We start from the raw sequence: 21352 nt of genomic DNA on the forward strand, positions 1-21352 counted from the left end.
TTGCGTACGAGTGTTAGTGAGCGAGAGAGAGACCAACTCGAATCGCGCACAATCTCGGAACGTCAACCCACACACATCTGGAGTGAATGTGAGAAAATGTCTCCATATTGTTCCATCCGTTAATTTAAACCGTAAAACGGATGTTTTTGGATATAAAAACAACTCATTAAACTGCATAAGTGATATTTTCCAATCCCTTAAGTGTAGTCTTTCGATAAAAATGACTAAAATCTACATAAAAAAGAATTTAAATTAATTGAGTTTCAACCATCTACAGCCATCGTTCTATCCCAGTGTGCCAGCGCTAGTAAGCGGGCGCGCGAGAGAGAGAGAGAGTGAGAGAGCACGCGAATAAAACGGATTTGTGAAGAAGGTGACGAGCGAGTGAACTGCTGTACAGTTTTGTTGCGCTGGAACCAGTGTACTCCAGTCGTTTTGACAATTAAGACTCTTGTGCAAAGTGTGAACGGGAGCGCTTCGCATTCGTGTTCGTAGGAAGGCAGGCAGGCAGGCAGGCAGCAGCAGTGATTTTTATTGTACAGAAACCTGTGAAGAAACCGTGCAGCAGCATCTGGAAGGTGGAAGAAGTGTCACAAATAAAGTGAAAGTGTGCTGTGCCGAGCAGCGCATTGCGACAGTAGCAGGCCACAGAGCAGTCTGAAAGCGAAGAAAAATTGTGCTGTACTATGTGTTTTGTGATCGGTACGGGCACCATACAGTATGCAGCAGATTTGGTGCCCGATTTGTGAATCAACTAGAAACGGTACCGAGCAGTATCGATGGAAAGCAGGAAGTGAGAAAAAGAAGAGCATACGACAGAAGGAAGAAGAAAGCGAACTAGGGAACCAGGCTGCGTGAGTGTATGTGTGTGTTGATTTGTTTCATGGCTGTGTGTGTCTGTGTGCGTGTGGGTTTGCTGGCAATTTGAATGGAAATGCAGAATGAATGAATGCTGCTCCGAATGAGTGAGCGAGCAGGCAGTAGCATGCGCGAAACGAGGCGCCACACGATAGTGTGAGTGAGTCAGTGAGTGTTTTGTGTGTGTGTGTGTGCGTGGAAGTGAAGAAGGTTTTGCGGTGTCGCGGGCTGGAGGAACGGGTGTGATATTGCACGTACACACCCACAGTGGCCACGGAACAACGCCAACGCCAAACGAGGCAACGGCAACAGCAGCGACAGCCAGACAACGTATCACGCACACTAGACATCATCAATAGCAGTTGAGCCAGCGGTTCGAACGCACCGGAATCGCGTTTCGCGTTGAGCTGTGTGTGAGAAGAGTGTAGAGAGGTGTTGTGTTACTACACACTTTGCGAACAAACAGGCAGCAGCAGCAGCAGCAAGCGCTTGACAGGACAAAAGCGGAAAGGTAGCGTTTAGGTGATAGTGGTGGTGGTCGTATGGTGAAGTGAGTGGTGGTGACAGCATCTTCAACCGCAGGAAAAAATCACAACCGCAAAGCGTTCGAAATTCGGGAACAGAAACGGTAGACGGAAAACGCACAACATCCAATCCCCAGTCCCCGCCCGACACCCCGCGCTGGTCGTACCGATCCATAGCAGCAGCACATAGTTATGGATTCAATATGGCTGACGACACACGTAAAGTTCGTGTCGAGGAGCAACTGAAGATCAAAATAGGTAAGTGTGTACACACACGGAGAGAGGTGTTCAGTGATTTGTAGAGTGGTTTTGCCGTTTGATGTTCTTTTTTTTTTGTTTCTGGTTGTTACTTTGTGTTTGCGTTGTGTTGTGCGTTACGGTTAGTGTGAGCTTGTGGTGGACCCGCAAAAAAAGGGGGCCTGTGTTCGTTACCCACCATCGGCATTGGTTTGTTCCAGAAGCAGTATCGTCGTAGCAAACGGTGATTGCAGCTGTGTGTATCCCTATGCTTACTGTGTCTACTGTGCTTACCTGTCCCCTTACGGGCAGTTGAGGCTGGGTCGTATGGGGGTTTGATATGGACTGGGAAGGAGGATTGTATGAGGTTTCGAGTTAGGGAAGCAAATTAAACAAGTCAGTCTCTGCTTCTTGAGTGAATGATTCTGAACGCGCTGGAAAACTTCAAAATCTCCAGCAAAACAGTGCGTCGATAAAGAGAAAAAAAGAGTATGTGTGAGAGAGAGAGAGAAGGAGAGAGCAAAATGTAATGTTCAGTGTGTATTTGACACGATCGAATGAAGAAAAAGCGTGCACGTGTGTGTGTGTGTGTGTGCCCGTGTTACTGCTCGCACCCATCATAAGTGTTAAGGGGTGGGGAGGGGAGGGGGATGGTAGGTTTGGGGATAAGTGCTATTTGGAAATCGAAACAGTTTTGTGTGTTGGTTTGTGAAGGAAGTGCGGGGGAAGAGGGGGGGGGGGTCTGATTTCAATACCCGTTCCACTTCGCCTGCTGTGGTGTGTGCACTGTGCTGAACTACGAAGAAGAAGAAGAAGAAGACGAAGAAGCAAACTCTGTGCAACGGAAGTTGGTGATTAGCAACGCGCGCTGTCTGGAATGCTCGTACCATCAACAACATTTGGGCCTTTGTGCAAGCATGAAAGATGTGTGCGTGTTTGTGTGTGTGTGTGAATGTTCAATATTACAAAAAAATTTAAATTTAAATTTAAAATAATTCACCAAGTTCTGACACAGTGGCGTAAAAGAATGTTTCCACTGGGCAAGTCCGTGGTTCTTGGTGGCGTTGGTGGGTGTTAAAAGGGGGCGCGGGTGGACTGGAGCAGATCAGGGCGGGTGGGTGTCTTCAGTTCGCTTGTGGTGGTGTGAGTTTGTACATGCGGAATCGTATAGCCCAGTGTGCGTGATTTTACACGTGTATGTGTGTGTGTGCGTCTATTAATGAAACAAGAACTCGCGTGTGTGTACAAAGGCACAGGCAGGATGCTCCGTTACGTTTTTTTGAAGATGGTGTGGAAGGTGGGAAGCCAATGCCAATCTCTCCCTCCCCGTCAGTTGCGTTGACGAGCAGGGGGGTTGGCCCCCCTCCCCCTCGTCCCTCAGATTTGAATGTCAACAGAAGCCGCCGCGTGACGGAATTGTGTGTGATGTTGATACTGCACCAGCGTGCGTCCAAGAAACAAATCGTGATAGAAGCGATGTGTAACACACACACACACACACTCACCCATTTCGAACCCGATCGATCGTCGTCCTCCAATCCAAACTTGTTTCGTGCGTGCGCCTACGGCGGGAATGTTGGGATGAAAACACACACAAAAAACATAAAATTCACCAACACGGTCGTCCCTAAGAACACAACAACCCGCGCAATCGTGTGTCTCAGTGTCAATGCAACTACAGCCGAAAAGAAAAGAAAACAAAAAAAAAACACACACAGAAATGCAATGCATTCATTACACTCCCCTTCTCGCCCACACCCGTTCCACATTGCCCACTTGTTTCCGGTTGCCGTTGCTGTAGTTTTGCGTGTGAAGAGAATGAAAAGAGAACCGCAAATCGTGGGCTAAAAACCGATGCAGAAACAAAAAATGCACCAGGATCAAGTTTGCTTTAAAACCTCCTCCCCCCCTCACCCACCACAAAGCCATAAAGCAGGTGGTGAACTTCCGGCGGCGACTCGAATGACCGTGGGAAGCGGTCCCGTATCCTCGAAGGACGGGCGTCTCACGAAGGAAGAAACCACATCCACGCACAGCCACACACACACACACACACACATGCGGGAAGAAGATGTCCTATAAATGTGTGGAAAAAATGGTGACATGTACATGCTTCCGTGCATGAATATTGCCATGCAACTGCGCTTTGCTAGGAAAACTCTCACTTATTTTATAAGTAGTTTTCCCCTGCATCTGTCGTTACACTTTTTTCCAATGCTTCATAAACATTTAACTTAGTTAAATAAACATATTTCACTTTCTCTCGCGCTGGGATCAACTTGTCAGGAATGGGCAAGAAACAGAGAGATGTCAGCGGTTGGCATGTTCGGGGTCGGAAAATGCACAATGCACAATGGAATGGTTTTTGGACCCATTTCCCAGCAACAGTTTCCCACGGACTCCCGCCGTACTCCGTGCACTGTTATCCCAGTACCTCCTACCTCCCAGGCCAATGGTACGTAGCTGGAAGAAGAGCAATTGTCCTCCGGGTTTGGAATTTTTCCGAACCATAGCTCTAACCTCCTCCTCCTTCGGACGCTTGGGAGAAAACCAGGGCGGCCCCTTAGCCTTGCAACTATTCATTGCCACTTTCCACTGCGGGACGGGGACGGCGGGGGCCCACTTTCTTCAGTTGAAAGTGAAAAACACGGAGGTGCATTTAATTAATTAACTTCGTATCTTTGTCTTTTTACATCGTCTTTTGCTGCAGCAGCTCATGAAATGCTAACGAGATTTGAAGCAAATTTGCCGTCCCGCCCACAGAGACTTATGACTTATTTATGCTTTATGATGTGTTCTTGGTAGAAAGCTTCGGCGACACTCTATTGTTTAGCTTTGTTTGTTTGTTTCCCGCGTGCAACCGCAGCCAGGGAAAACGAACCCCCTTCCCCATCGCGATGAAGAAAGTGACCAGCTAACAATGACACTTTCCTGGGTCTTCTTCGTGTATTCTTTTCCCCATCATTTGCCATCATTTTTATTGCGCGCTTGTGTGGTATGTTGGCGCCCCGGCCTTCGCCTCCAACAACAACCTCTGCCTATTGTGCTTTTCTCGCCGCATCTCGCCATTTCCTGTGCCCAACTCTCGCCATCGCTCGCCTGTGGTCACTCCGGTCAGACGACGGTGTGTGTGCGTGTGTTCGCGAGGCATTGTAAACAAAGGGGGACGGCAGGACGGAACACCACCCCGTGGGCCGTTGCCTCGCCTCGTAATTAATCCCAATGAAATAGAAAGTGGCAAATTGGTGCGAGAGATGTTAATTGACGTTGATGAGCACGGCAGCGACGGCGCTGATTCGCGTTTCGCTTGTGGCGCACTGTGCGCGGTTCTGCCGGTGTGACGTCAACCACAAACCGATCCGACGACTCCATCATCATCATCCCACACACCACCACCGTCCATCCGTTCCCGTTGCTTTGTGTTTGGCGGGTGAAATCCATCCCCCCAAACACGCGTCACACGGGGCGCGTCACAATTCAATTGTTTCTAGCAGTCGGTGCGCATCTTTGTTGCACCCTTTTTCTGTTTGTTTGTTTGTCTGCTCTGGGGAAAGGGCTCCCGGGGGATGTCGGGATGTGCTCATATCAACATAGCGCCGTTTTTTTCTTCTTCCTTTCTTCTGCAATCAGTAGTCAATTTAATCATTCATTTCTTGTCTTATCAGTACAAAATGCTCACAGGCTCAGGGCAGCGGATTCGAGTAGCGCCAACAATAAAAAAAGGCTTTCGTTCTAATTAAAACCAAAAATAGCCACGTGCCACTTTTTGTGCCAGCAACAACCGACCAGCCCAGCGAAGGCCTTTAGCGAGTCGCGTGGGGGGATAGATGTACGGCAGAGATCGTACGGAAATGGCAAAAAAATGGAAGGAACAGCACAAAAAAAAAAGTTCCTTGAAATGTCTTATGCCCTTGATACTGTTGTTGATGAACTTACTGAATTATTGATTTTTTTCCTTCTCATCGTGGTTGAAAAAATAAAAAAAAACAATCAGTAATCAGTTGGCCATTTTTATATCAGCAATGTTTAATGGGTTTTGTTTTACAAAAACAAAAAAAAAAAACAAATCCAAAACATGTACTTCTCGGCTTGAGCTGAGCTTCCAACAATCGGTTGCATTGTTTTTCCTACGTGCGATCGCTAACGGCTTAGATCATTCGCTTCAAGACAGGAAACGCTCATTAGCGGGAGGTTTCCCCCGTTGACCATACGCCATCATCATCATCATCATCATTCGCCTGCCTACTACTCCCTTTTAAAGAGCCGACCGACTGGGCGGAATAACTCTGCCTGCTTGTTTAGCCTGGCCGGTGAACAAACTAGCAGCAGCAGCAGCAGTAGCAAGAATAGCAACGAAATGTGACTCACACAAAGACTAACACGCCGCGCCAATGGTAAAGTTAGGGCGCACGACTTTTAGCGCACCGTTTCCCCTCGATCCTCTCGCACCGGCAAAATGTGCATAAGCCAGACGATCAAAACCAACCAACCGCGCCGTTGTAGGTCTGTGTGTGGTGGCCCCATGGCCATGCCTTGTACGGACACTTTTCGCCGATGATTCATCATCGAATTTATGATGCCAATCGAATCGAAGCTTTGTTGTCACTTCCCCCACTAGACACGCATATGACTTTTGTGTGAGAATATACGTACCTACACCATTATTATTTGCAGCATTACTCATCGCCATTTACAGCACCACTTGTTGACTAAAGTTGTGCAAAAAAAGGAGGTATTTTAAAGGCTAATTACAGCCATAAAGAGAGAGAGAGAGAGCCTTAATGAATGATCGAAAAAACTGCCGCAGCTTTCCAAACTCACCGAATCCAGGTGATTGAATAAGTTGGAGTGCCTGTAGTGTTACAATTCGACCATAAAACCCCCACCACCAAAAATGGAGCAATTATTGCCCCGGCATATTAAATGTGAATTTTTAAACTCAATTTTTATTGCTGCGTGCACTTTCTAACCGTCGGTGGTGTGTGCTATTCCTTTGCGCAAAAAAAAAGAAGTCTACCAGTAGGTCGTCCCCCGACCACCATATCATTACCCGTGAACTGTGAGCAAAAACAGAAGAAGTAGAAGAAACTACTTTTGAAGCACCACTTTGGCGTGGCGTGTGTGTGGGGGGGGGGGGTCTCGATCACCCGGTGCACGGTCGGCCGGCTGTCAATCAGTAACAGCCCGTACCCTTACGGTGACCTGAATATATACAGGACGGCACCAAACGCGGGTGAGCTTTTACGGCCATTTTCTCAACACGCCGGGCTGGCTGTGTGCTATTTTGTGCTGCTGCTGCTGCTAGTTGCGTTACCGATTTTCTTTTAATGTTCGTACGGATTGGTCCGTTCCAGCCCCCTCCAGCTCCGTGGCGTAAATGAGCCCAGCGCTCGATCCCCAGAAACCAGCTGTACGTGCCTTACCTTTAATGGTTTAATTAGCACATACAACCGGGTTGATGGGTAGTACGCACACACACACACATACCACAACACCACCTATGGTCGTCGTGGGTCCGAAATATCGGAACCGGGGCGGAAGAACTGTCCTGTGCTGCTGCACCTTGTTGTTGATCGGGTACGCGTAGGACGATTGTATGACGATCGCAATCTGGGCTGAAGTCGCACACGCCTAACGGAGAGCAATCGAATTGGCGTTACCCATGGTAACGCATTTTAGCGCTTGTCAAGCACACCATCGCACACACGCATGGGCCTTGCCGCTTGCCAAAGGCGTTTCTCATTTGCGAATGCATAATTTATCAGGCGCACTGTGTGTGTATGTGTGTGTGTCTCGTTGGCTTTAGTCGGTTCACGTGGGAAAACTAATCAATAACTAGCGGCCCGAACAGAGACGCAGTGTCTCTAATCTGGTGGTTTGCTATTTGTTGCGCTTGTCAGTTGGGCGATGTTGCAACACGGTTGGCGGCAAGGAGTTGTTCGGAGTGAACTTTTACAAAAATAAGGTGAAACAACTATTCTAAAAGCTGTGCTATGCGCACATGTGACACTTTAAGGGACCACTTATCGTCAAATTTGAACAATCTTCGAAAATTCCTTTTTAAATTCCATTCCTTTCCTAGGTTCCATCTACAAAAAGACTTAATAACGTGGGTGTGGTTGAATGGGTAGTTCCAAAATTGATTTATTTTAACCAACCAGTAATAAAGATTCCAAAATTTTAGGGAACTCGAACCAAGATTACGAGTTGTTTGCATTGTTTGGAAGCTCCACCCGTAGGACGACACTGTCCACCAACACATCCCCGTATATGAGGGGATTATTCTCATGCAACAGAGCCCTCGGAAGATAAGGGGTTTTGGTTTCGCTTTTCAGCGGTGGGGGCAGTGGAGATATTGGAGGGCCTGTTGGGGAAGGTCGATCTCGATTTGTTTGCTAGCAGGCCCCGTCGTCGTCCAGATGTGAATGGCGGCGGCGGCGGCGGCGGGGGCCATCGTTCATCCCACGAGAGCTGTGAGCAACACGCCTCCCTTCTTCTCCTGCTCCTGCAGTACAGCAAGAAACTTTCAATTTTTCGAAAGTTTTTTTTTCTTCTTTTTTTCTTTGCTTCACTTCCTCGTGGGCCACCCGATGTCATCGATTTTCATCATCATCATCATCATCATTGTCCAGCGATGGCACGTCCCAAGAGCTGCTGCTGGGGTGCGTAAAATGTGTGTGTGCGTGCGGGAAGGGGAACCTGCTTGATCGGGACAGATCGACGGGGAACGACAGCTACACGCGATCCATGGCATTGATGATCGCGACGCGACGGACTTGGGATATGACGGTGATGGCTGGGAGATGTCGGAGCTTGCTCGGTGGATGCTCCTCCCGGATCGCTTTCACCCGTTTGTAATGAGTGCGAAATTAAAATGTCTCCAACAAACACACACCCTCCCTCTCTCTCTCCGTGTTTGCTGAAGTCTGTATTGCACGTGCCTTTTCCCTTTAAAACGCTATCCAAATTAAAGTTGCACCAGATGGCTGGTGTTGCGGCTGTCTCACGCAAGTTTCGTAACGATTGATTGTGGTTCGGGTGGTGGGTGACACACACACGCACACACACAGATCCACACACCCACGCACATAATCGTCGTGTGCATGATCAACACCACCAGCGTCGTCATCCAAATCGCCGTCAACATCCACGATGTCGCCTTTTGGTGCGGTGCGCAGCCCACGGAAAAGGTTGGCCGCGCGCCGTATGTAAGAGCAAAGTTTGAGCGGGTTTCTTTTTTTTTCTCCGAGGAATTGATTGGCTTTCCCATCGCCTCCCGTCCGGCGGCAGGGTCGCTAATGCGCGCACTAACGCCTCCGTGCTTGAAATCGATCGCCGCGCACACATTACGCAAACAGCGTCAACCCGCGGGCGGAAGTTGTTTGCGCGAGCGAGCGAGGAAATGAGCTTTGCTTGTGTGTGTGTGTGTGTGTGTTTGGGGTTGGCGTTGTTTTTGGTTGCGACACTGCTTGGCTCTTGGGGGGGCATTCGAAACAAGGGGGGGGGGGGCATTCGAAACAAGGGGGAGGGGGCATCCGAAACAAATCCGTAATCTATTGGAATTCTAATGTGTCGTCGACAAGAGCCATCCACCAAAACAACGCTGTATGGTACGGCAGTCCAGAGTCGTTCGCTGGAGAGTGCCACACCTGTGAGGGGTCTTACTTCGTTGCGCCGGCCGGGGGACTGAATGCCTCACCCCCTCCCCGTGTTAAAAACGTCAGTGTGACGACGGTGGCCCTCGTTTGATCCCGCAGGAAGGAAGCGGCACATTTGCTACTTCTATTATTGCCACCGTCTACGTCAACATTCCTGCCAGTGCCAGGGATGGTTTGAAGAGTCCACCCCGCACAATCTACAAAAGATGACCGCAAGTATGCGTGTGTGTGTGTGTGTGCCGATGCCAAGCAGCAGCAGAGAGTGTCATTTCCGGCTGGTCATTACAACGATAAACACACACACACACACACACACACACACACACACACACACACACACACACACACACACACACACACACACACACACACACACACACACACACACACACACTCCGATGTCCAACCGAAGTTCATCCGAGCCGAGAAGCCAAGCGCCGTTTGCCCCCGTTCTTGTTGCCTGGGGAATGGGAAAGGGCCTGGGCGGCCAGCTCAATCTAATACCAACGGCCAGAGACAAAAAAAAATCACCAATATATTACCCAACAACAGCACCAACCGTTGCGGCAGCGCACTGTGTGTGTGTGTGTCTGTCGTGTGGACAGCGGCCGGAAGTGTTGCTGATACAAACGTGGGTTGATAATGGCTGATGATGAGGCCCAGGGGCCTGTGTTTGGTGATGGGGGGGGGGGAAGGGGGGAAGGGTTTAAGGAGAGATAGAGAGGAGGATGGTAGTTTCCTCGGCTGTGTTGTGTGTGCATGTGCGCGCCCACTTATCGGTCAGGAAATTACTTTATCTCCCATGGTGGCGGTGTCTGTGTATGTGTATGTGTGTCGGGTTGTGTGCGAGCGCGCTCTGCGCCTTAGACACGATGAGACATGCCTGCTTTGCTGCTGCTGCTGCTGCGGCTTCTGCTGTCCCCGATCATCGATGCCGGGGTGTTGTGAGGTGGCTAACCTCACACGTTCTTAGCGAACGCGTCTGTCCGTTCAAGTTGAGAGAGCGCGCGCTCGCTTGGCACACAGATGGGTCAGTTTGGAAGAATGTCACTTATTTCAGCCATGTGTTTTCTTCTTCTTCTTCTTCTTCTTCTTTTCGTTGATGATTATCCGGTTACATTGACCTAATTTATCTGTAGCAAATGTCGGGCTTCATTTTTAAGCTACTTATTCAAACATACATTAACTCCTCGTTACGAACTGAAGGTCATTCCAGATACCATTTGAACTCACAAATACTAGGCTTTTTTAGGACACCAGTTAAACCGTCTGCTACTCGTCCAACCTTTAAATTGCAATAAAAACCAGCATTTTTTCTTAACAAATCGTTGCTGAACGTTGATTCTACACCCCGTAACACAATTGGCATTCTCAATGATGAATGACCACCGTGGCGTTTGACCGTAAATGTTTTGCCTACTGAAAAGGTCGCCGTCCCACTCAGCGTTCATATTCCCCGGTCTCACGCGTTAATGTTCCCCGCACCAACCAGGAAGAAGCAGCAGTAGCTGCAGCAAAGAAATTGGAACGAAAGGAACTGCTTCCTTTCTCCGGCGAGGAGACGGACTCTAGGGCAAATGTGCAATCAGTAAACACAAACCAAAACAAAAAACAAAAAAAGCACGCACACTCCGATGTGTGCAGCGCGCGCGAGGGTGTGGGACGCGGGGGGATATAGGTGTAGCGTAAACACGATAATTGTGGTTCCATTTATCGTCATTTCCCTTAAACGTGCGCCTCCAGCCAGGCCAGGAGGGATCGGAAAGGAACTGCAAACGATGTTGGTGCAGTAGGGAAGTGTTTTTTTTTTCTTTCTTTTTCGATTGTGGATCTTACCTTTTAACGGTTAATTGTTACGTTTGCTTAACGATTTATAATTACTGTTGTTTTGTGGTGCTTTGCCAAAGAAATCGGTAACATATTTGTATTTGTTACAGCATTGCTGCACATTTGGTGGCGCGTCCGCATTTTTTACCTTATTGCGCGGTCGAGTACAGTTTATAATAAACGGAAAATCAATAATCGTTGTAAAAAATAGCTCACTATCTACTGCAGCCCACGCCTACCAGCTGCCCAAGTGCCACACTACTTGGTGGCCATGATTCATCCCTGTCTCTTCAAACGGTTGATGGCACGTTTTTCAAGCTCTCGTACAATATTTATTTAAAAAAAAAAAACGGAAGAATTTATCATGATAACTGTTCTAATGGCACACGCATATGGCTGCCTGTCTGTGCGTGTGAATGTGTGTGTGTGTGTCATTCGCTCTTTACTCACTTTTTGTTGATCTGACTCATTCCCGTCGCCAGTGGTAGACATCGTCGTCGTGGGCAGCCGTCACATACGAACGAAAAGAAGAAAAAACCAACCATCCGGATCTGTAAGCTTCTTGGGCTTCTCAGTAAGATGAAATGAGATAAAAAACCAAACAACAACGATGCACAAACTGCACTGCAACAGGAAAAAGGCCCACCACCATCGCACACACACACAAATTAACGCAGCCAAAGGAAGCCGGGGGCCAAGTGCGACTGCTGCCGCAGCCGCCTCGTTGGTAATTTGATACACAATCGACGCGGCATTTCCTTCTACGTGCCCGGCCAACCCGAACTGTGCCTGGCCTACGCGAGGCGGCGTACTGTGTAGTGCCCTAGCTGCAGCAGTAACTGTGCCTCCTCCCCCCCTCGGAGGTCCACAGCGTCGCGCGCCCTCTTCTAGTCGAGTAACCGGAGAGCAGCAAGTAGTTTGGTCCACATGTTGGATTTTCTTGATTTTTTTAAATGTTCAATATTTCCTAATGAACGTATCCGAGAGTCTACGGTTGCACCAACCAGCCAGCCAGTAATTGGGTTGGTGTTTTAGTTTTAGCCGGTCTGGTGGTACAGTCGTCAACTCGTACGACGTAACAACATGCCCGTCATGGGTTCAAGTCCCGAATAGACCGTGCCCCCATACGTAGGACTGACTATCCTGCTATGGTAACAATAAGTCACTGAAAGCCAAGCTCTCTTCATTAGTGGGTACTGGCAGGCCTTGACCGACAGCGGTTGTTGTGCCAAAGAAGAAGAAGAAGTTTTAGTTTTAGTCTTTCATTTCGATGACTGTGTTTGCATGGCCGCGTGCGTCCCCTTACTGTTTGCCGCGCCCGCTCGTGATTCACTCACCTGAATGGTGCGTATTCGTGTTGAGTAGTTGACTGTTTGGGCAGTGCACGGCCTCTCTCTGTCTCCTGTCGATCATTGTATGTTTGAGATTGTGTGTTGACATAATTAAAACCTATCTTGCAAATAGTAACAGCCTATCGAGATGTATGAAATGTATCAAAAGCAAATTAAATACATTACCAAACGAAGCTTTTGCGCTCTCATTATAAAAAAAAGTTCTGCTCCCGTTTGCCTCGGTTGAGAATGAGCCACACAAACAAAAAACAAACAAATATAATCAATCGTTCGGGGTCCGGCGGCAAGGGGGGTATGTCGAGTGCATCCTCTTCCCAGCGGAATTGATCGCGTTGCATCATCTTGATTTTGGTTGGTGGTGATGGGGTGGTGGTGGGATGGGTATGTATGGTGATGGCACTTTGCCACCCGGTTTGGCCCCTTTAACACACACACACACACACACACACACATTCAAACCGTCGTCGTCACGCCACTATCTATCGAGGAGCCACTTGTCTATTGACCGTTGTCGCATAACCCTCGATCTTCTCGCTCCGCGGGGTATGGGGAAGCGGCGTTATTCATCGCTTCCGGTCCGATAAGCTCGCGGGGAGACGCGCCTGCAATCGGGCATGGATGATGGGTGTGTATGTGTGTGTGTGTGTCAAGACATTTCAAGTTAATTTGAATGCCACTGCACAGAAAGTGCCACTGACGACGGGTGGGAGGTGTTGTGTATGTTCAGTTGTGTAATTTAAATAGGAACCCGGCTCTTGCCAAGGCTGCAAGGGTGTAGACTAAGGCGAGGAGCAGCGGTTTCGATGGTGGGAGTAGTATCGGAGGTGTGTGTGTGTGTGTGTGTAGTAGTAGCGTTTGTCGCATGTAGCTGTTAATGAGTTTCATTCACCAAAAACCCCGGGCCAGCGTTTTGTGTGCCAGTGGCAAGCGGGCGTGAAATAGAGGGGTGGATTTTTCTTTTTATTTTTTTTTTGTTGTCGTTGGTAAAACACACATTGAAACACCTTCCTTCTCCCGTGCAAAAGGCCCTCGCTTCGCTTGCCAGTCGGGAGACAGACGTGCGAAAATGGGCAACAGCAAAAAAAGCGTTTCGAAGGAGCGTAGCAAGTTTTAGGGGTTTGAATTAGATTTGTTGTGTGAACCAGGCAGGCAGCATTCCCTCCCTGCACTTTCCTCTTCTCTCTCTTTTTCTCCATTAATCGTTTTTTTAACAATTTTTTAGTTGATCATTTCCATGTTGGCTCATTACATGAAACACTCCATTGGCCCTATCTATTGGCGTTTTGTGGACGGGTGGCTTTCGGTGCCGTGCCACCAGAGTGTGAGATGGGTTGATGGGCGATGGGAAAATAGGCAAAATGGATCGCACTGTTGAAAAAAAAGCACGATCGTGTTTAACATTTGCTTGGCACGTTTTAAGCTTTTTGGCGCATAGAAACACACACACGTTGCTTCAAAACCCCTTATACCTGTTCAAAACAACCTGTACATTCAATCATTCATTCATGCACTTACACTCTTCACGTGCGTGTGTGTGTTTCACTTTAGTGTGGATTTGTTTTCTAATTTCCCCCCCTGTGAGAGTCTTTTCCTATCCTATCTCCTTCTTTTTCCCCCCTCTTTTTGGTGGTTTGAGTTTCATTGCCTTTTTGTGTGTGCATAATACGCGATGGGGTAACGAAGCAGTGCGTGCGCTTGGTCTGGTGGCTGGTTGGTCACACAAGGTCATCGTGTGCCCCCTCGCGCTACATCGTGCCGTTGGTGGTGTGAAAAGTAATACCATTAAACAGGCAGACACAGCGCAACGATGTGTGTGTGTGCTTGTACCCGGTTTGGTATTTGTTTCATTGATGGTCGGTTTTCTTAATCAGCTGCTTAAAATGAGTTTACTTGCAACGCGCATGCCAGAAGAAGCCGTACATGGCGAAGGGAAAGTTGGTTTATCGGAGCCTAAAAGTTGCTTGTTTTTGCTTTACTATCTGTGTGTAGTGTTTAGCTATGTTTAACCCACCGTTGCGGAACACGCATTTCGCCCTTGAACGTGTCAGCCGCACCATTAACCGCAACAAGCTAACGCACGTTAGTATGACCTTTTAAAGGAGGCACACTGTCACAAACATATGTGTGTGTGTGTGTGTGTGCGCGTCTGTGCCTCACCAAACCGCTTAGAGCAGCAAACATCCTACAAAAGTCCTTCAAAACGATATGGACACGACTACATTAACCACCAAACACCAACAACACGCCAACATAAAAGTAAAATCACCACCATCCATCCCTCTCTTCAAGGAACAGGACAGGAGTCGAAGCAGACTATTTCTCCGGAGATCGCCTCAACTCCCAATCGTCGTTTTCGTGAAGTGTAACGCTTCGATAATACTAACGCAATTTTTTTTGGTTACATTCGTTCTCCACACACACACACACATGCAGTGAATTGATGCCAAAATCGATCGAAACACGCTCTCCAAACCGTGTGGCGTGGGTGATTGTGGGGGAGGGGCGAACCTTTCGTTATGAATGGAGATTAAAATTGACGGCAGATTGAAGAGAGAAACAGAGAGAGCGAGAGAAAGAGAAAGAGAGAAGGGGAGATCAAGCGACCTCCGGCACTCCCAAGAAAACACATTCAACGCGCAACCGATCGGGGACCGGCAAGGAATCCATTACGATGCGATGGGTGGATGAATGTCAACCCACCAAAACAGCTGCTGGCGCGGGTGGCACGGGTTTGCGCGGGTGTTTGGGTAGCCCTACGCCCACCCAACCGCCCGTCCGGCCCGCCCTGCCGGATGACTTCATTTATTGTCAATTATTGTCAATCGCATTGAGCAACACACACGCGAATACACTCACACGTCGTGTTGGCGCTTTTCTTGTCACCCATCGCAGGCCATTAACCGTGTTTCGCTATACTGTTATTTTGCAGCCACTTGGCAAACCACCCCCAAGCATGGTATACCTGCGGACAGAACTGTGTGACATGCGCAAAGACCCACCCACCCACCCGTTTGGGGGGTGGAAGGATGGTCGACACTTTCTTTGAATCAAAACCGTGTAGCAAAGATATGGTGGCAGTGCGGTGGGCGCCCGTACTTCATTCATAACGCAGTGAGACGCGCGGAAATCGGGCCCCCCTTTGGTTTTGCGATATCAATCATTCACAACTCGTTAGAGGACCCTTCCCTTCTACCCCCCATCCTGGACCATGTAGTCCACATCCCCCATTGGGGGTGACCTTTTCCCCTGTATGGTATGGTCGAATTCTCCACAACGTCCTTTGCTTCGTTTGATCAGTTGTGAGAATATGGTGGCCTTGTCAAGAAACTAACTATAAGGGAAGGCTCGATTTTGGGTGAAAACAGATGAACAGCTATGGAGTGTAGGTAGCGCAGTTAGCGCACGGGGCCTACACTCCTACTTCATGCATTAATATGATTCACTTTGTTGCTAATGCGCGAACACGTGCTGAATCCAGTCGGAAGCGAATAGCGAATCGTCCAATAGGATTGCATTTGCCACCGTCACTACCACCACTACAGAGTGTGTCAAACTTCCGTCTAACTCCCGCGTATGTGTGTGTGTGTGTGTGTGCCCCATTCGTAGAGGAATAGAGAATGACATCACACATTCGCGTGCGCGATTCCTATAGGACAGCGCAGACGGGTGGCGCGCAACGAAGCAGAGCGTCGTCGCCTGCGGGTCTGCTAAGGTTTTCGTTTCCGTCCCGCATTGTCCTCGTCATCGTCGTCGTCGTCGTCGCGTGCTGTAACCGTGCCGACATTGGCCTTATCAATTTCCCATATCCGCAACGAGAATAAGTTGGCTTGCACACAGTCATCATGCCACCAGGAGCATGGTTTACACATTACGTACACACACGATACAGAGACACGGTGCAAAACGGTGTTCGTTGTGGTTCAATTTAAGAACAGGAGAGTAAAATACATAAACACAGCACCACCACCATGATCAGCGTGTTCTTGCAATGTCATTTGAATGTCTCTGTTTCCGGAGGCTTCCCGGTAGCGAGGTGTGGCGTGAATGGTTGCGCTGCCGTTGCTACTAGGTGCTGCTGCACGTCCCAACACGTGTCGAAATTTCAACGGTCGAAATTTGAGAAAAAAAATCAGGGTTTAACGCTGTAAATGGCAACGGTGTGCGAAGCTCTCGAAGCGAAGCAGAATTCGCACTTAAGGGCATTATAATTGTTTCCGTTTAATTTATTCATTGAATGTAAAACGTTGTTTTATGGTACATTACAATGTGCTCACACACGCTCTTTCTCTCTTTCATTCTTTAACAGGCGAAGCGAAAAGTCTCGTAGGACGCAGCAGCAATGGCAGTGGTACCACCACGTCGTCCAAAGAAAACCGGGACGTCTACTGCACGATCGCACTCGACCAGGAGGAAATATGCCGGACGCCCACGATCGAGCGGACGCTGTCGCCGTTCTTTGGCGAGGAGTACCAGTTCGAGATACCGCGCCCGTTTCGCTACCTGTCCGTGTACGTGTGGGACCGGGACCGGCACCTGAAACAGGACAAACCGTACGGCAAGATCGCGATCCGGCGCGAGGATCTGCACCAGTACAATCACAAGGATCACTGGTTCCCGCTGCGGCCGGTCGACGAGGACTCGGAGGTGCAGGGCATGGCCCATCTGCTGATCAGCATCGATGATGGCGTGGGCAACCTGAAGCAGCATACCGGCGAGTTCGAGGACTACCGGTATCTGACCCAGCCGACCACACTGTCCCGATTGCACCAGCAGCAGCAGCAGCAGCAGCAGCAACAGCAGCAGCAGCAACAGCTTCTTCTTCACCAAAACCATCTGAACCAGCACAATCTTCTTCACCATCATCTGCACAGCGCGTCCGGGGTCGGAGGTGGTGGTGGTGAGTCGAAGGAGAACGGTGGTATCCTTCCTTACCAGCATCCGCCTCCTTCTCACTCGCCCAACCCGTCGTCCAACCATGCGCTGATGGCGGTACAGCTAAACAGTGCTGTGAATAGTACAAACCTAAAGTTATTTTACCCGACCAAGGGCGGCAGCAACAACACGCACACACTCCTCGGCGGTGCGGTGGATGGCAGCGTCGGTGGTGGTGGTGGTGGCGGTGCGGGCCAAATAGCGCCCCTGCTGAAGCTGTTCGACCCTAGCCACACGTCCCCGCTGTTGCTGTCGCTATACACCAACGGCAATGGCGAGCTAGGGCACGGGCACGGTTCCGGTGGACTGCTGTCGTCCGTCGGTAGTGGCGGTGGCGGTGGCGGTGGTGGTGGCGTTGGCGGTGGTGCTTACAGTAGCCAGATCAAAATCAAGCTCACCGAGTGTGTGGAGCTGGCGCGCAAGAACGGGCTCTGCGATCCGTACGCGGTCGTGGCGGCGCACTACTCGAACAAAAAGACCATCACCAAGCGGACGAAGGTGCGGAAGAAGACGATCAACCCGTCGTTCGACGAAACGTTCTGCTTCGATCTGTGCATCGATACGTGCGGGAGCGACTCGGCGAAAAGTGATAGCAACAACATGTACACGGTGATGCCGCTCGGCGGTGCGGACCTGTGCGAGGTCGTCATTAGCTTCAAGCACGCCAGCCCGGGCATTGGCGACGACGTGTTTCTGGGCGAGATCCGCATCCCGGTGCGGGGGAAGCAGCAGCAGAATGCGGTCCAGCCGAGCGCCTGGTACTTTCTGCAGCCCCGCACCAGCCAGTCGCGGCCGATGCGCACGTGCGCGACCCCGCCCGGCACCCGGCTGTCGTGCGACAATTCGCTCGGGTCGCTGCGGCTCAAGCTAAACTACACCTCCGACCACGTGTTTCCGCTCGCGACCTACGACCAGCTGTACAACGTGCTGATACAGTCGATCGAGCAGAAACCGATCACGGCCAGCGCGGTCCACATACTCGGCGAGATTAGCCACAACAAGACGGAGGTGGCGCAGCCGCTGGTGCGCCTGTTCACCCACACCAACGTGATTGCGCCGATGATAAAGGCGCTGGCCGATCACGAAATTTCCAAACTCACCGATCCGACCACCATCTTTCGCGGTAATACGCTCGTGTCGAAGATGATGGACGAGGCGATGCGGCTGTCGGGGCTGCACTATCTGCACGCGACGCTGCGCCCGATCGTGGAGCAGATCTTTGCCGAGCGGAAGCCGTGCGAAATCGATCCGTCCCGGGTGAAGGACGTCGGCGCGATCGAGGGCAACCTGCACAACCTGCAGGACTACGTCGGCAAGGTGTTCGAGGCGATCACGCAGAGTGCGGTCAAGTGTCCGGCGATACTGTGCGAGATCTTCCACAATCTGCGCGAGTGTGCGGCCAAGTACTTCCCGCAGAACAAGGAGGTGCGCTACTCGGTCGTGTCGGGGTTTATCTTTCTGCGCTTCTTCGCACCGGCCATCCTCGGGCCGAAGCTGTTTGATCTGACGACCGAACCGGGGGTAAGTACTTTAGGGTGTAGCAGTTTTTTTTTGGTGATCGTGCGTGCACGTTTTTTTTTTTGTTATCATAGGTTTCTCATAGACATAAATCATTACTGCGTATTATCAATCTCCGGTTGCCATCTATTTTTGGACTGATAAACTCGCAAACTTCCTGTTTCTCATGGTGCGATTATCGCGTCGGTTCGATTGGACTTTTTTGACGTCACCTCTAAAATATAGTTACACGCGGTCTGGACTCGTTTTCTGGGCCTATTTTAAGTGTTGCCCGTGCATGCGAAGCGACCGCTGGCTCAAGATACGCGAACGTGGTGCGAAAACTCTACATGCGGTAGACATTCATTCGCCGGGTACGAGAGGATTAAACATCTTATCTTATCAAGCGCACGCTTTTTGCGCTCGCACACACAGCTCACCAAGTGTGCTTGTTCGGTTTTCATTGATGCCTCTGTCCGTTACTTGCGTTGCGGGTTGCGTTTCTGCTCGATAAGACGACACTCCTGTTTATGAGCGCTGTGAACCTTTGCCATTTGTGAATGAATAAAGCGTTGGCGCATCCCTGCCCGCTGCTGCTCAGGGCATGCGCACCCGAAGCAAGCCCACTCCGCCGGGGCCATTAAATATGGCGATAAGACGTTTTAAATCCTGGCAAACAAAAAAAAAACAGCAGCTGCCGTTTCCGTCGGTAGATTTGTGACCGGATGATTTAGAAATGAAACGCGATGGTACACTGCAGCGCAAATTACCTCCACTGCTCCCCACGTGCCTGGTGCCCCGTAATTAATGACTTCCCTTACCTTTTCTTCTCACAACAGGACGACCAGATAAATCGCACCTTAACGCTGATCTCTAAAACGATACAATCGATGGGCAACCTGGTCAGTTCGCGATCGGCACAGCACCCGTGCAAGGAGAAGTACACCGAGCAGCTGTACAAGAAGTTTTGCACCGAGCAGCACGTCGAAGCGATCAAGCACTTCCTCGAGGTGATTTCCACCGTCGGTGCCACCGGCGACAGCGGTGACGGGCTATCGAGCGCCCTGGAACCGGTGGTGCTGAAGGAAGGGTAAGTGTCCGGCAAGCTCATGTCCTGCAGAGAAGGTGCTTCTCCCCCCCCCCCCCCCAACCTTGTCGTTGTGGTCCGCAGGTCCCTCCCATAGTGTGATGTTGCTCTAATGTGTTCCCCTCTTGTGCCTTTTAACCTATGTCCCTAAACCGGCTTTTATTAATACACCACTCCTAGTTCCTCATCAGCATCATTCGCTCCGTGTTCTCATGTCAACTACTCAACTTCCACAAGTCCTTCATTTTGTGCCTGAATGTGTCCCACAGCCGGCCGTACATTTTCTCTCACTGTTCCACTGCTCGTACCTTTTCGTTGGCACGTGGTTTAGCGTTTGGTTTAGCATTAACAATTTTACTGTCTGTACACAATGGTTGTCTTTTGGTCTGTTTTAGTATCGATATATTTTATTCTCTCTGTTCTCTCTTCCACCTTTATCTTTCTTCCCTTTCTCTCTCTTTCTCATCTATTGTCTGAACCGATCCGTGCCTTACATTCAACTAATTGGACAAACCATTAAATAACAAACAAAATCAAACAAACCCACGTAATATAAATTTCATCCCCGAAATACAATCTTATGCACACGTCTCTGTGTGAATGTAAACTCTTCACTACGCCTACTTATCATCTCAATATGTCGTTGATGGGGTTGTATGATCACGTTTGGTTACGTTCTGATATCCCCGGAAGTGAATGGTAAGTGTGGGCTAGAAGACGTTAGTTACTGCTGGTTCGCATTCGCTTCTTTAGCCTTCTGTTCGATGGCCTATGTTGAGGCGCATTTATTTGCTTATTTGTAATTTTGTTCATTTGATTTGCTTGTACTGTTTGCGCGTTCGGACTTCGCGTTCAATTTGAATACATTACCTTACGACATTTTATATAATTTACCAATTTTTTACTTTATTTTGAAACACATGTACAGCCTTGAGTTCATGAGTGTTGCCTTGCTCATCATTGATCATCCACCATACGCTGTTTTAATGTTTTAGCATGTGGGGTATTGTTTTTGCCCATCCGCGCATGCAACTCCAAGACAACCTGTGCCTCTAATGATGAGCAATCTTTCCCTTATCGTTCATGTTATGGTAATTTTACATCACTTACCGTATTTTTTATTCTATCCATTAAACATCCCCATTATTTGTTGAAAAATTAGCGTCACTCAAGCAAGTCGAGGAAGCAACCGCGGACAATAGCACCTCGAACTGGTGGAGTAATACCACCATCAAATGAACAATCATCTCATTAACTGTATGCCCTCATTTAACATTTTCTTTACGCTTACTCTGCACTCTCTTAATGGTATTAATTTTGTACGCTTTTTGATTCACCGTGATTAGCCCGATATCGATAGAGTCCCCCTAGAGAGACACG

The 21352-nt window shown here is 49.3% G+C and overlaps 1 protein-coding gene across 2 annotated transcripts in view; it reads left to right on the plus strand.

The window, feature by feature from the left end:
* Window positions 1–304: 304 nt before the first annotated feature.
* The window catches only part of LOC121601139 (GTPase-activating protein), a 29086-nt gene continuing 8038 nt past the window's right edge, over window positions 305–21352 (plus strand). Inside the window, exons 1-4 of one of the 2 annotated variants that reach the window (XM_041929937.1) lie at window positions 305–1640; window positions 16763–18909; window positions 19725–19975; window positions 20666–20671. In XM_041929937.1, the coding sequence (XP_041785871.1) occupies window positions 1586–1640; window positions 16763–18909; window positions 19725–19975; window positions 20666–20671 (2459 nt within the window). In that variant the 5' untranslated portion in view covers window positions 305–1585. The remainder of the gene's footprint in view (window positions 1641–16762; window positions 18910–19724; window positions 19976–20665; window positions 20672–21352) is intronic. The other variant, XM_041929944.1, reaches the window with a different exon arrangement.

The sequence above is a fragment of the Anopheles merus genome, chromosome 2R (genome assembly GCF_017562075.2).
Source record: "Anopheles merus strain MAF chromosome 2R, AmerM5.1, whole genome shotgun sequence".
Classification (NCBI taxonomy): domain Eukaryota; kingdom Metazoa; phylum Arthropoda; class Insecta; order Diptera; family Culicidae; genus Anopheles; species Anopheles merus.